Source organism: Heterodontus francisci, chromosome 29, assembly GCF_036365525.1.
Source record: "Heterodontus francisci isolate sHetFra1 chromosome 29, sHetFra1.hap1, whole genome shotgun sequence".
NCBI classification, from domain to species: Eukaryota; Metazoa; Chordata; class Chondrichthyes; order Heterodontiformes; family Heterodontidae; genus Heterodontus; species Heterodontus francisci.
The window spans coordinates 10,373,123-10,389,698 of NC_090399.1; the positions used below are offsets into that span (position 1 = coordinate 10,373,123).

The 16,576-nt window shown below is 44.1% G+C and overlaps 1 protein-coding gene across 3 annotated transcripts in view; it reads right to left on the reverse strand.

Moving 5' to 3' along the window:
• The window catches only part of LOC137346111 (V-type proton ATPase subunit G 2-like), a 30,671-nt gene extending 15,817 nt beyond the window's left edge, over positions 1-14,854 (reverse strand). Inside the window, exons 1-3 of one of the 3 annotated variants that reach the window (XM_068009417.1) lie at positions 14,549-14,854; positions 5,729-5,918; positions 1,774-2,036 (exon numbers count right to left, since the gene is read on the reverse strand). In XM_068009417.1, coding sequence (XP_067865518.1) covers positions 1,774-2,036; positions 5,729-5,918; positions 14,549-14,701 — 606 coding nt within the window. In that variant the 5' untranslated portion in view covers positions 14,702-14,854. Of the gene's footprint in view, positions 1-1,773; positions 2,037-5,708; positions 5,919-14,548 lie in introns of those variants that run through there. The other 2 variants (XM_068009418.1, XM_068009419.1) reach the window with 2 other exon arrangements.
• Positions 14,855-16,576: the final 1,722 nt, after the last annotated feature.

Sequence of the window (16,576 nt, forward strand, 5' to 3'; positions counted from 1 at the left end):
CTTTTACATTGTTCAAGATTCAATTTCCCTGGATCAGGCCATGCCAACAAAACTGGCCACCAAGTCGAAATGGTACAATTCTGCCGACTGGTTCAAGAAAATAAGAACACAAGAAATAGGAGCAGAAGTAGGCCGTTCAGCCCGCTCTACAATTCAATACAATCATGGCTGATATTCTACTTCAACTCTCCCTTCCTGCACTAGCTCTATATTCCTCATTTCTCAGTGTCCAAAAATCTATCGATCTCGGTCTTGAATATAACTCGACAGAGCATTCAGACATCTGGGGTAGAGAATTCCAAAGATCCACAATGCTCTGAGTGAAGAAATTTCTCATCTCAGCCCTAAATGGCCAACCCCTTATTCTGAGACTGTGACCCTTAGTTCTTGACTCCCCAGCCAGAGGAATCATCCTCCCAGCATTTATCCCATCAAGCCATTCAAGAATTGTATTTTTCAATGAAATCACTTCTTACTCTTCTAAATTCCAGAGAACAGAGTCTGTTTAGTCTCTCCTCATAAGACAAACACCTCATCCTAGGAATCAGTCTATTGAACCTTTGTTGCACTCCCTCCAAGGCAAGCATATCCTTCCTTGGGTAAGGAAACCAAAATTGTGCAGAGTACTCCAGATGTGGTCTCACCAAGGCCCTAAAAAAAAACTGCAGTAGGACTTTGTTACTTCTTTATTACAAAGGGATTGGAGTATCACATACCATTTGCTTTCCTAATTGCTTGCTGTACCTGGAATGTTAACTTTGTGATTCATGTTCAAGGATGCCCAGATCCCTCTGAATACCAAATTTCCCAGCCTCTCACTAGTTGAAAAAAAAATTGCTTGATTTTTCCTTCTAAAGTGAGTAACTTAACTTCATTTTATTCTGCATTGTTCCTATCCATTTACTTAATCTGTCTATATCTCTTTGCAGCCTCTTTGTGTCCACCTCATAGCTTACTTTCCCCCTAACTTTGTATTGTCAGCAAACTTGAATACATTACACTCAGTCCTTTTATCTAAATCACTGATATAGATTGTAAATAGTTGAGGCCCAAGCACTTATCTTTGCAGTACCCTACTAGTTACAACCAGCCAGCCTGAAAGTGACCCATCATATCTACTCCGTTTTCTGTCTGTTAACCAATCCTCAATCCATGCTAATATATTACCCCCAATCCTGTGAACCCTAACTTTGTGTAATAACCTCGTGTGGCACCTCTTCAAATTGCGCTCATTTCCTTAGGCGCACGGGAACCAGTAGGCACATTTAAAAAGTTTATTCATAATCAAAAAAAATCATTTCCTAACAAACTGACCAGTGTACACGGAGCGCATACATGGTTCAGGATGGTTTTTTAATGTCATTTTCAGTGATTTTAAAATCAGGTTACTCACAGGTGGAAGGCTGGACACCCTTATTAAAAATGCTCATTTTTGCTGCTAAACCCATTTTCAGCCACATCAATAAAACTACATCACTTACCATTCTTAAATACAATCAAGGAATACTTTTTAATGGAAAGAAAATAAAAAAAACATGTTTTATTATGCTGCCAGATTGCACTGGTTTGTGAAGATTTCACATTTGGGATTATGCAAATAAATTTTAGCAGAAGTCTGAAGTGTAACCTAACTAGTGCACTAACTAGTGCATTGTTGGTGTGAATTTCCTGATTGAGCCCAAAGTTAAAACTCTACTACAGTGCGCTTTTCCACGGTGTCTGCCAGTTATGTATTTGAAATCTCTACATTTCTTCCCTTCCCATTTTGCTCACCTGGATTCCAGATCCAGGGCCTGGTGCAAACATCTTAGTGCCAATCATATTGGACAGGTTTCTGGGTTGGCTCCAAGTCCTTCCATCATCCTGGCTCTCAATAAGCAGCGTGCTGGAAACGTTACAGTGATAATGGTGGGCACATGTTGTGTACATGATAAAAATTAGGTCCTTCTCTTCATCGACCAATATTACCCCCAAGTTCAGGCCATCGATCTTTGAACCATCATTGTCAAGGAAGGTGGTGGGACTCCAGGTATCACCTGAAGGAAAACAATTATGAAGCCAGTTGGTAAATGTCAGTATTGGGGATTGAGACACTTTACTATTTCAAGCATACTGCATGTTTTCTATTCCCAAACCATGGAGTCAACCTTTATACCATACCATAACCTCAGACCATTTTCTGTACCAACGTGACATTTTCACTGCCCACATTAGTAACTGTTACAGGTACTTCAGTAAAATGGTGATCTGTGGCGTGTGATAAGCCTGTACCCACTAAGGTCTTGAGACGGTCACTTAGGACCCAATAGCTGAATATAGGAAACTTTCATCAGTCAGTATCAGCTGAATTCAACTCCAGGTCCTTGACCATGTTTACTTACTGTGCCACTTGAGTCCTTTATTTTTCAATTGTCTAGTCACTGCCTATAACTACATACTGTATCTCACCTTTTCTTTTATTCTTTCATGGGATGTGGACGTCACTGGTAAGGCCAGCATTTTTTGCTCATCTCTAATTACCCTTGAACGGAGTGGCTTGCTAGGCCATTTCAGAGGGCAGTTAGGGAGTCAACCACATTGCTGTGGGTCTGAAGGCACATGTCGGCCAGACCAGATAAGGACGGCAGATTTCCTTCCCTAAAGAGCATTCGTGAACCAGATGGGTTTTTTCTGACAATAGATAATCGTTTTATAGCACCATTACTGACAGTAGCTTTCAATTCCAGATTTTTATTAATTAATTTAATTTAAATGCTGTCAGCTGCCATGGTGGGCTTTGAATATATGTCCCCAGGGCATTAGCCTAGGCCTCTGCATTACCACAACAACACGATCTCCCCGTCTCCTGCTGAACTAACCCAGTAGAATGAGTAAGCAAACTCACTAGCTAGTCTTGCATCAAAACACCACTGGACCAAGATGACTTTCAAAAGAATTATGGAATGTTCTCTCATCAATTTCTCATTATCCATTGTATACTACTTTATATTTATTTACAAACGTGGGAGATTAGAATGGATTGAGGGACTGAATCTGAATAGATGACTGTGATTTAGCTTGTCCAATTGGGCACCCGATAACTTAAAGCAAAGCTTCCCATCTATTAGCCACATCGGGAATCCACTATTTGAAAGGGCGAGTGCAAGCAGACTCAATAATAACGTGGAAAGAAAATTGGATAAATACTTAAAGGGGAAATTTGTAGGGCTGTGGGGAAAGGGCAGGGGGGAATGCGACTAATTAGATAGTCCTTTGCAAGAGCTGACACTGTGATGATGGACTGAATGGCCTCCTTCTCTGATGTAAGATTCTATGAACGCCCAGCTATGTCTTGGCTCCCATCCTCACCTGTTCTGTGGTATTTGATTTCTGCTGGGGTTGCTGGAATTGGTCCCAGCTCCCCTTAGAGAAGGAAAGATCATCGGAGGCGTAGGATGAATGCTCTCGGCTGTAGTGATTATGGTTAAATCAGTAAATTACACAGATATATAATTAGGATAACACAGACTACAACAAGTCAACAAAGCAACTGAGGGGGGGTGGTGGTGGTGGGGAGGGGGTGGCGGGAGGGTGGTGGTGGTGGGGGGGGGGGGCGGGAGGGTGGTGGTGGTGGTGGCTGTGGTGCTAACCACTGCGCCGCCCTACTGCCATTCCGACATAATCCGGGGATTCTGAACCAGGGATCGTCCTAGTTCCACACTCGGCCATTTAGCAACTGAGCCTTTGGAAGCCCCTGCCATTTTACTTACTGATTCTTAAATTATATTAAATTTATTAAATTCATAAATTAATTTATGAGCATCTGACTTTATCAAAGTCAACTGGTTACCCAACAAGAGATCTGAACTGTGGCAATAGCCAGATTATAGACACGGATGGTGATGATTATAGAATCGTACAATGGTTAAAGCACAGAAGGAGGCCATTCGGCCTGTCGTGCCCATGCCGGCGCTCTGCAATAGCAACTCACCTAGTCCCACTCCCTTCCTTTTCCCCATCGCCCTGCAAAATTTTTTCCTTCAAATAATTATCTAGTTCTCTTTTGAAGGCCTTGATTGAATCTGCCTCAAACACACGCTCAGGCGGTGCATTCCAGATCCTAACCACTCTGTGTAAAAACGTTTTTCCCTCATGTCACCGTTGCTTCTTTTGCTAATCACCTTAAATCAGTGTCCTCTGGTTCTGGATCCTTTGACCAGTAAGAACAGTTTCGCCCTATCTACTCTGTCCATAACCCTCAATGTTGAACAACTCTATCAAACCCCCTCTTAAATGTTCTTCTCCAAAGAGGACAGACGCAGTTTCTCCAACCTGACATATCCAGAGGAAGTAGCACATAGCAAAGACAGGAAGAACATTCCGTTGCATGCAAGCAATGAGAAAGCAATTAGAAAGCAATGAAGCGCATATGCAACTGTTCTGTGCCGATTCCGTAGCTTTTTTGACATTTCCCCCTGTCTGCCCCCTCAGGTGGATTTAAAATATTTTTATGTTCTATTTTGAAGAGGAGATAGGGATTTGTTCCTGGTGTCCTAGCCCATGTTTACCCCTAAACGATCACTAAGATGATTATCTGGCCATGTGTCTGTCTCATTGCTGTTTGTGGGAGCTTGCTGTGCACAAATTTGCTGCTGTGTTTCCTCCATTACAACAGTGACTACACTTCAAAAATACTTCATTGGCTGTAAAGCACTTTGAGACATCCTAAGTTCTTGAAAGATGTCATATAAATTCAGGGTTGTTCCCTCTTTAAATGTAGGCACCAGAAATTGCCAAAATTATCATTGAAAATTGGGGAAACTCGATATCTGAAACTGGAAGGCACTAGCTATTAGTCTTGCCTCAAGTTTTTTTAAAAATTGACATTGCATATCCCCTATATTAACCCATTGAGCAGCAACAGGTTTTTTCACACTAGGTGTACATGAACTATATCCAAAACATCTTTACCTGAACACAGTGAATGCACAAAATGTAACTTTATGATTAGCTTGTAGGGGAGGAGAAGAAAGATTAATCTGGTCATTTTTAACTTTACAACTGGAATCCTGTCTCACAGAAGGTTAACTGAAAATATCTTTTCAGGCTCAATCTACACTATTGTTTTCATGGCTGTTAACCTGCTGTTTAAACTGCTTACTAAGTACATCAGAGATAAAGGTTTTGCCTCCCCCCCCCACCCAAGACAGGAGAGCTTACAGCAACTAGTATGACCCTTGGTCAGCGCAGTAAATGGCAGATTTTCACCTTTCACGGTTTATTCACCTTTTACTGCCTGTGTCACGCTTTGCTTCAAAACAAAGTGCTTTTGATCAGCAACTTGTTTCAGTAACACACCATTTAAAACAAAAAAGATTCAGTGGACAGTTTGTGATCCAGAGTTTTAAATCCCTTCTATTTTCCTTGAGCACATGTTCAATGGTTTGACTGTAAACCAGGATCAGGTCAGACAACAGTTTCTACACCAGTGGCCTGTTCTCAAAGGCAAGAGCATTTTATTGTGTTACTGTGGGAATTAATTCTGAATGGTGCAGAACTGGAAATTTCACGCAGTTTGTTCAGTCAACCACATTTCCGACTTTAAATATGATTATGTTCCAATTCTCTTCAGCATTTGAATAGTTCAACTGTCAGAGCTAAAAAGTGGCCATCTGACTGTGGAGCTCCTTCGCTGTCAGAAATAGTTAAGCAGCCCTTTCATTTCTTACCGAAATATAACGTTAATCACCTTTATCGCTAGACGTGCGGACAGCGATGAACTTGGCACCAATATCTGACGACGAATGCTTTCTGGCCTCTGCCACGGCAATGAGGTTGTTATGGGGGGTGAGTGAGATCAGGGGAATTCTGTAGGTATCAACATGACCAACAATGCCACTTATCCACAGCAACTGTTCGCTTTCAATGAAAGGCTTGATCTGGAAGGAGAAAAACAGGGTGGAATGCATTATACAACACACCAGCTGCATTCATCCACATGACCTCTTTCAATGGGCAAAGCAGAATGGTTAAATTATGAGCACATATTGCACAGACTAGGTTTGTATTCCCTCGAGCATAGAAGATTAAGGGGTGATCTAATTGAGGTGTTGAAGGATTTGATGGGTAGATTGAGACACTATTTCCTCTTGTGGGAGAGTCCAGAATAGGAGAACATAATGTTAGCTTGTTCAGGGATGATGTCAGGAAGCATTTATTCTCAAAAAAAGGTAGTGGAAATCTGGAACTCTTTCTCCCAAAAAGTTGTTGACACTAGGGCTCAATTCTAATTTTCAAAACTCAGATTAATAGATTTTTGCTAGATAAGGATATCAAAAGTTAAGGAACCAAGGCAGTGAAATAAGGTTCAGTTACAGATCAGCCATGATTTAACTGAATGGCAGAACAGGCTCGAGCAGCTGAATGATCAATTCCTGTTTGGAATTTTAAAAAAACTTTGCATTGAAGAAGAAATATTTCCCAGTGAAGTAATTTCAAATGGTATCGTGGACAGATTTGGCCAAAAACTCTATTTTGATTGTGACTCTGTTTTGATCTTATTATGGAGCTGGATATGGGACCTGGAAACATCATTCTGGGACAGTACTTTGTCAGAGTGCGCGGATAGAGCATTCAGAGGCCGAGTTCAGGGACCATTATTCTTCACTTAATTATTCTTCACTAGCTCTGATCTGGGTATACTCATTGCCAATTCTAGCAACATGTGGGAAAGGTTTTCTATGCTGCTGGTATCTTTCAACTCAATAAGCACAACATTGGCTCTAAACGAAACTAACACCATTTATATTATTGGTCATGATCCATGGCAATGTTTTGAATTTTACCAATATTTGGTGTGGACATGAAGCCAGAAAATCTACTACCTTAAATATGCCACAGGTTTCATCAGTTAACCAAAGGTATATTAGTGTACTGGTTATCCAACTAGACTAGCAACATAGAGATTGTGAGTTCACGACAGGTTGTAGAATTCAATTTCTGGAATCTGATAACTTACAGGTTGCCATCAGAAGAATCTAAACTAGTTTACTAATATTAAAAGATTAGTTTACAAACTTGGGAGATTAGAATGTTTTGGGGGATTGCATCTGAACAGACAATTGAGATTTAGCTTGTCCAATTGGGCACCCTATGACTTAGAAGCAAAGGTTCCCATCTATGAACCACATCTGGCATGTGTTGCCCGAAAGGGCAGTCCAAACAGATTCAATAATAACTTGCAAAAGGGAATTGGATACATACTTGAAGGGGAAGATTTGCAGGGCTATGGGGAATGAGACTAATTCGATAATTCTTTCAAAAAGCTGACAGAGGCAGGATGGGCAGAATGGCCCGCTTCTGTACTAAATGATTCTAAAAGAATGAAAAAGTTGTATTTATACAGCATTACGCAGCAAAATGTTTTACAGCAAATGAAGTTTTAGTTTTTTTAGTTTTAGAGATACAGCACTGAAACAGGCCCTTCGGCCCACCGAGTCTGTGCCAACCATCAACCACCCATTTTATACTAATCCTACACTAATCCCCATATTCCTACCACATCCCCACCTGTCCCTATATTTCCCTACCACCTACCTATACTAGGGGCAATTTATAATGGCCAATTTACCTACCAACCTGCAAGTCTTTTGGCTGTGGGAGGAAACCGGACTACCCGGAGAAAACCCACGCAGACACAGGTAGAACTTGCAAACTCCACACAGGCAGTCCCCAGAATTGAACCCGGGTCGCTGGAGCTGTGAGGCTGCGGTGCTAACCACTGCACCACCCATGTATTATTGAAGTAGTTTTGAATTTTAGTCACTGTTATTATGCAGGAAAAGTGGCCGCTAATTTTCAATCAGCAAGCTCTCACAAACAGCAACGTAGGAATGACAAGATAATCCGTTTTAGTAATGTTGGTTGAGAGATAAATATTGGCCAAGGGGAGACGCCTCAACTGAAAGATGCCACCTCCGACATACGCTCATAGGAACCTTCACCTGCCCACACCTCCCCATACCCAATCTAAATTAGAGGTAGGCCACACACAATGTAGTTGAACCTTAAAACCCACTCAGAGTCCAGCAGGCCACCCAGTTGAAGAACAATCACATTAAAACAGTGACCCACCAATACCTTTTCAAAGCAGCCAGGACCGATCAATAATCACTGCCTGCACTGTGTTGATGCACTATAGAAAACAATTACAGCTAACTTCTAGAATTGGTCAACAGAGTGGAAAGCAGCCTTTCTGCCTACAACTTAAATTGGATCAAGGCCTATTTGTACAAAATTTCCTAATCTTGATTAAAAATCAAACCACTCTCATATTTAAATCCATTGAGATTAAAATAAACCAGAAACTAATTAATTCAATTACTTCACACAAACTTCACTACTGTAGAAGTTGCTGCATGAATGAAATGCACAGAATCAGACCTAGAATAAAACAACTCAGTAACTACATATGAAAGCATCATACTGCGGATGCTGTAAATCTGAAATAAAAAAAAAGAGAAAATGCTGGAAAAACTCAGCAAGTCAGATAGTCAGACAGAGAGGGTGGGGGGGGGGGGGTGTTAATGTTTCAGCTCAATGACCATTCATCAGAATTTTGAAACCTTAACACTGTTTCTCTCTCCGCGGATGCTGTCTGACCTGTTGAATATTTCTATCATTTTCTCATTAACTGCGCACATGGAAACAGCCAGCATTTCAGTCCAATGGGTGGGTAATTTAATCAAACTTGCCCGGGGGAAATCCCATGGGATCAGGTGGAACGTCAGTTTTACAATCCCGTCCGATAATACTCTCTATGGACTTCAATGAAGAATAAAATTGGGCGGAGTGTCAAACCATTGTCGCACTCGATCCCACGAGTTTCCCGACAGGCAAGTTAGGCTAAAATTTCCTCCATAATTTTAACATTCCTTTCACGCGCAGCCAGATAGATAGCATTTTACAAAACTGACAAAAGTAGTTTACCATTATATTGACCAACTCTGCTCAAATTCATGTGATCTAGAGCCTAGTGTCATCAATACAGAAAAAAGGTTCACGTGGAGGTTTATGCTCTCGATTTCTCAATAGACTCACGTTTTGAAATTACTTCAAGTCATGTGTTGGGTCAATTGCCATAGGTCGGATATGACACAATTACTTGCACAGATCCTTATCTATAATGAGCTATCTATTGCATGGATTCACTGGCAGACGTTCTGTGATTGAATTTAACATCTGTCAATCATCTACATGACTACAATTATTTCTCAATGCTTCAATTGTTAACCCCAAGAGACTAGAACTAAATTGTTCTATGAAATTGAGACCAACATCAGAGCAGAGCTGAACTCTCATAGTTCTTGTAGAGCTGCTCACAGAGATTGGAGGAATTTGAAAACAAGAATGAGAGTTTTTTTTAAATCATGTCAATTCCTGATTGGGAGCAAACTGGATGAGTAAGGTTTTGAAAGGACAGCTGGTATTTATAAACTGTATCCTGGGGGATTTGCTGCATGCAGGATATTAGGAAAGAAATAAAAACAGAAAGTGCTGGAAATACTCAGCAGGTCTGGCAGCAACTGTGGAAAGAGAAGCAGAGTTAACGTTTCAGGTCTGTATCCTGAGTATTTCCAGCACTTTCTTTTCATTTGAGATGTCCAGCATCCGCAGTATTTTGTTTTTATTATAGTAGGAAAGAAATTTGCTTTAAGATTAAAACAGGGCACAGACATTTAAAAATATTATATAGTAATGATCAAAACTTCCAAGTGGATTTTTCAGTGCTCAGAACTTAGCTAATTTCCTGCTAGGATGTGGTGGATGAAGAACTAGAGAGAAGTTCCTACTGCCGCAGTACTCTGAAACATAGCTAGGTGTTCGAAACAGAAATTGATCCCTGCCAAAAATACATTACTAAACGACACAACAATAGCTTGCATTTATATAGTGCCTTTGATCTCCCAAGACACTCACAGGAACGTAATTGGACAAAGAAATTGGCATCAGCCAAAGAAGCAGACCTTAGGACTGGTAACCAAATGCTTCAAAAGAGAGGTACAGAGGCTTCGGGAGGAAATTCCGGAGCTTAGGGACTAGACAGCAGAACCACAGCCGCCAATGGTGGGATGAAGGAAGTGCAGGATGCACAAGAGGTCAAAGTTGGAGGAAAGCAGAGATCTCGGAGGGTTTTCGGGCTGGAGGAAATTGCAGAGATACAGACGGTTGAGACCATTCATGAGTTTAAACACAAACATAAGAATTTTAAAATTGAGGCCTTTTTAGGAGGGGAAGCCAATGTAGGGTCAGTAAGAGCAGGGGTGATGGGTGAACAGGAATTGGTGCGAGTTAGGTTATGGGCAGCAGAATTTTGGGTGAGTTCAAGTTTATCGAGGGTTGAATGTGAGAGGCTGGCCAGGACAGCATTGGAAAAAAAAAACAATTTTCCACAATGTGCTTAGCCAGCTAGATGTTACATAGCTATTCTAGGGTACTTCATCAGCAGAATTACCCTCATTTTATGGAGTTTGGATTTTAAAATACATAAAAGCAAATGTTGTGACTCGTTATAAATGCTTTAAGGTGTAGTATTGCAAAACCACCAGAGTTCTCCCAGTACTGTGCACTATTTCCTGTTTATACTGCAGGATAGATTCTATAATAGAGGATCATAACTATTGCACAGGTACAGCGATTGTAGATTTTATGACAATTTTACAGACCCTAGATTCTCTTTTGTGTTAGCAAAGGTACACACAAACCAGCAATAAAAAGCAGACAATACTGGAAACAGACAAGCATTCAGTGAGTCAGTGAATGTGGTAATAACAGAGGAGTTAATGTTTCAGGGGTGTGGATCCTTCATTGAAACAAACATAGAGATAATTCCAAGAGATTTTATGAAATTTAAAAAGGTCCCATCTCCACCTGCTCCCCTAAGTATGCTGTGCCTAACAAGTGACAAGCTAGACTTTGGCTTTGACACCGTTGTCTCTGACTCAGAGGTTGTAGGCTCAAGATGCACAGGGGCTTGAGGACAGAACCTCAGCTGAGACTCCCAGCACAGTACTGAGGGAGTACTGCACTGTCAGTGCTGCATCCTTCAGTTGAGACATTAAATCTAGGTCCCTTCTGTCCTCTCAAGTGGATGTAAAAGATCCTACAGCACTATTCAAAGAGGAGCAGGGGAGTTCTTATAAGTACCGTGGCCAACATTTATCCTTCAAGCAACAATGTCACAAAAAAATCATCTTGTCATTATCTTATGGCTGTTTGTGAGACCTTGCTGTGTGTGAAACTGGCTGAGTTTCCTACATTAGGATACTTCATTGGCTAGAAAGGCACTATGTTCGTTCTTTCCTACACCTGCTCAATTGAACCCACAGGCCTGCCCATCACAGGTACTTTAATCAGCATTATTAATAATAGAATTTTTAATCTATTAAAATAACATCAGGTTTATATAATGAAACAACAGGTTGCTCAACAGGAAGATGGTTAGGGATGGTTCGACTGAAAAGTTTGTATTGAAGCCATCGTACTTCTCTGGAAAATCCATTTTCTCCCATTTGTAACATTTCAACATTTCCAAGCTCTTCCATTAGTATAAATATATAACTCAGCATTAAGAAGGGACCCACGTGCATAGGGGCTCTCTCCCAAACTGTATGCGATCTCTAGCCATATTTCGTAACTCGTTGCAATGCACGCTTATGGCACAAGCTCAAAATACATTGTCTGGAACTAGCAAGGTTTTTGATGGCAAACTGTCAGCGATAGTCATCATTACCCCTCTGAATCTGACTGCAACTTCAGGATTTATCGCAACCACAGATTAGAGTGGAATTCCTGAAGTTGCAGTCTGTTATTCACTGCTCTGCCACAGGTTGCAGTCTGAACCCCACAACCCCACTCCCACCCCAGACAAAAGCTGGGAATCGGTAAAATCAACTGATCTGGTTTTCAGCACCGTCAAGGTTTATCAGCCGTCATTTTCGCAATACACACCAGAATCCAGAAGAGAAAACATCCCTTTTTCCACTCCCATTTCAAAACCCCAGAAATGTGAAGGCTTGATCAATGAGGTATAACTACTGCAGAACAGATCCTGCCCTGAAAAAGATTATGCTTGTTGAATGTTGTTAAACATTATGATTAATTACCAGATTTTAAAAATATTTAAAAAAAGTTTTACATGATATTTTAGCTTCTACCTTAACCCCATGTGTATGTCCCAATCTTTATTTTGCTCTCTGTAAAATTCTTCCAAAGTGATTTCATTACTGGTGCTTTTTATTCCCTGGTTGGTGGTCTGAGAGAATTCTTTTGTGCGTTTGGCTGCTTGGGCAGTCAGGTAATATCATTGTAGTCTGATACTGAAAATCCCCATTAAACAAACACTATAATCAATTGCATCGAGAGATAAAGTTATAACCCCAAAGATCACTAAATCTCTCAGCGAGGCCTTCTTTAAGGTCAGCAACGAGCACTCTTGCTTTGTCACTGATCACAAAATCCGATATTAATGGCCCAGAGTTTGCTGGAGTAGGGCATCTCACGGCATGGCTCATTAGTTAGGTTTTTGTCCTGCACTTTTATTTGCAAATGTGTGTGTGTGCTGGAACTTGCTGGAACTGTGAGCTGCTCATGGTACGGCAAGGGCAACAGGACATCTGGGACCTCAGTGAACAGTGGGATAACAGTGTTCCTTCTTAAAAAAAATAAATCCAAGGATAAGGAAAGCAGCAAAATGAATGACAGAGAAGGAAGTCAGCTGAATTAGAGTCAAATTAGGTACAGAGAGAGAAATAAAGAGAAAGAGAAAAGAGACAAAGAAAAAAAGAGAAAGAATTTATACATTTTAAATTTAATAATCCCAAGGGACGTTTACTACCCGGAGGAATTTGAATCCACAGTTTCAATTGTTCCTTTTTCTGGGCCTCCAACATGGAGTGATAATGCAAGGACAGAAATCTAGTCATTAAAAAGAGTCCTTTCGTCAACAAATACCAGTCATATCTTTCTGTGGCACATTTAATTCATATTTACAGTACAAATCTAACAATATCTCCAAAATTCACAGGGAGGTCAACAGTGAGCATGAAGCTAACGTCCCAGTCCTCCCGGGCAATCTCTCCTTCGAGTCTCAGTCCCCACAAACAACCCCTGCTCGAGTCTTAACCCCCCGGACGACACACCTCCTCCCTCAGTCCCAACGGACGACTCTTCCCCTGCCCCCACCTTGCTCCCTGTTCCACCATGCCCCCCATGGATGATCTCCCCCCACCAGTTACAGTCCCCCCCAGACAACGCCCACCCTCCCCACCCCGCCCCCATCCCCCCTGGGCGATCTCTCCTCCCTCCGTCCCAGTCCCCTCGAGGCCCCACTCCCCCAGTCCCCTCAGACGATCTTTCCACCCTCAATTCCAGTCCCCCCTGACGACCACACCCTACCCCAGTCCCAGTCCCCCCAAAACGATCTCTCCTCCCTCAGTCCCAGTAGCCCCGGACGACCTCCCTCAGTCCCCCAGATGTCCCGCCCCTCAGTACCAGCTCGCTGGACGACCCCCTCCCCCCTCAGTCCCAGACCCCCACCTCAGTCCCAGCCCCCGGACGAGCGCTTCTCCCTCAGTCCCAGTAGCCCCAGACAATCTTTCCTCCCTTAGTCCCCCAGACGACCCCCCTCCCCCCACCCAGCTGACCCGCCCTTCCAGTCCCAGTCCACCGGACGACCCCCCCGCCCCCTCCTCCTCAGTCTCAGCCCCCGGACGACACCCCCCCCCTCAGTCTCAGCCCCCGGACACCCCCCCCCCCTCCCCTCCCCTCAGTCCCAGCCCCCGGACGACCCCCCCCTCAGTCCCAGCCCCCGGACGACCCCCCCCCTCAGTCCCAGCCCCCGGACGACCCCCCCCCCTCCCCCTCAGTCCCAGCCCCCAGACGACCCCCCCCCGTTCCCCTCACTTCCTCTCCCAACCCCCCCCCCCTCTCCTCAGTCCCAGCCCCCGGACGACCCCCCTCCGTCCCAGCCCCAGATGACCCCCCTCTCCCCCCCTCAGTCCCAGCCCCCGGACGACCGCCCCCCCCTCCCCCTCCGTCCCAGCCCCCGGACGACCGCCACCCCCCTCCCTCTCCGTCCCAGCCCCCAGACGACCCCCCTCCTCCTCCGTCCCAGCCCCCGGATGACCGCCCCCCCCTCCCTCTCCCTCTCCGTCCCCCCTCTCCCCCTCAGTCCCAGCCCCCTGACGACCGCACCCCCCTCCCTCTCCCCCTCAGTCCCAGCCCCCTGACGACCACCCCCTCCCCCTCCCCCTCAGTCCCAGCCCCCTGACGACCCCTCTCCCCCTCAGTCCCAGCCCCCGAACGACTCCCTCCCCCTCCGTCCCTCGGATGACCCCCACCCCCCTCAGCCCCAGTCGCCCCGGACAATCCTCCCCAAGTCCCGCTAGATGTCTCCCCCACCAATCAGTCCCAGTCCCCCAGACGACACCCCACCCCAATATCCCATTCCCCAGTTCTCTGCCTCACTCCCCCACACCCCCTCCCCTGTCCGGGCTGTCTTTGAGTTTACCTGAGCCGGGAGTGTGATGCCGGGGAGCTGGAGCAGGAGAAGTAGGAAGAGGCCGATGAACAGTGGCTGCAGGACGCCGCCGGCTTTCTGCGCTGAGCCGTCCCTATGGAAGCAGCGGAGCGGGTGCGGCGCCGGGGCCACGGCCACGGCCATCCTCCCCCTCCTCCTCCTCCTCCTCCTCCTCCTACTCGGCTACTCTGTCACTGCTCCTCCGAGCCCATGAGCGGAGCAGCTGGCCGGACACTCAGAGGCGACCGTCTCCAGGTTGCTACAGTCCCGTCACTGCGCTCGGGGCTGGATTATTACGTCGTATGACCGCCCATTGAGGGCGGAGAATCGTTCACCACATTCAGTAGCTGTTCTGAAAAGAAAACTCGACCCCTTCCTAATTCCTGTGTCCAAAGAGGAAGATTCACCAAACCCCAATCAAACGAAAGTTCCCCCCTTTTAAACAGGCAAAACTCAAAAAGAAACTGAATCACAAAACCAAATGAAACATGAAGTTAAATAATAGTTATTATTATCCCCTATACACTTCAACCCAGCTGTGCCATCTAATACAACCAGCTCCCCCCCGCCCAGCTTCTCAGAGGGGACAGCTAATAAGGAACTAAGCCATGAAACAAAAGAAAATGATTACCTTAGTAATTTTTTTTTGTTGCTTTGTTCACTACACCCTCCAGTCCCTGTGTTGCCCACCGGTCTCAGAAGGTCTCAAGCGTACCAGTGGGACCACATGTTCCTTCTCCAGGGCCACCTGGGTGCAGATAGGATCACGGAAGAGAGGAAGGCAGCCGGAGTGGCACTCCTTATCCCAGTCTGTGTCCAACCTGGACCTGTGCCCGCTCGTGATGCCAGTACTTCAGTGGGATGGATGTTTATGTTGTTGTTGTTATCGGCCTTTACTTTTTTATAGGGTAAGTGAGGAGAATCTGTCTCCACTGGCCAGAGGATCAGTAATTAGAGGAGAAGAGATTTAAGGAAGTTGGCAGAAGAGCCAGTGGGGAGATCAGAAGGATTTTTAAAAACATTTTATGTGGCAAGTTGTTATGATTTGCCATGCATTGCCTGAAATGGTGGAGAAAACAGATTCAGTAGTAACTTACAGTGGAATTTACTGAGCTATGGAGAAAAAGCAAGGGAATGGGAATAATTGGAGAGCTCTTTCAAAGAGTCCGCACAGGCACGATGGGCCGATTGGTCTCCTATTGTGTTGTAACATTCTATAATTATCAGCACCAAACAGCAAGGTAAGGAATGAAAGCCAACCAACTATAATTAAAGTTGCTTTCACACTAACAGTTGCTACAGAGTTACTTTGGTGTGTCTAAGAGATGTAATTGAACCCTCAGAGTTTACTAATCAGGACCATTGCAAAGCACTGAGATGAAACAAATAAGAAAACAGCAGAGCATGCAGCAAAGGCACAGATCTTCAGGTGACCAGGGAAGGATCTTTTAAATTTAGGATCTAAAGTCTGACGGGAAAGGTTAGGAGATTTGCTATTTTTGGAAGGAAGGATCCACAGTTATATAGTGCCTCTCACAATCTCCAAAAACTTTATAGACACTGAGGTAATACTGAAATGTTGTAAGTCACTGTTGTAATGTGACCCAATAACCTGTTTTTAGTGATGTTGGTTCAGGAATAGATATTGTCCACAAAACTGAAGAGAACTCCCCTTCTCTTCAACACAATGCCGTGTCTCATCCAAAAGATAGTACCTCAGACTGTGCAGCACTGCCTCGGTACTGCTGTGCAGTGACAGCCTGGAATTGGTACTCAATGAGAGCGTAAGATAATAAATAGTGTCACAGAACTAATTATTTTCTCTTCTGTTTAAAACAGTGTGCCTTTAAGACTCTGTCTAAAAACAGTGTACTTTTAAGACAGAGTGAGAAGCTTTAAGACTGAAAACAGTGTGTGTAGCAGCTGTAACTGTTAATAGGCCACAGCAGGAGAGCGGTGAGGTCACATGGTGTACTGTAACTTTTAACTGTGTGTAAAAAACAGCCAAAACCAGTTTGA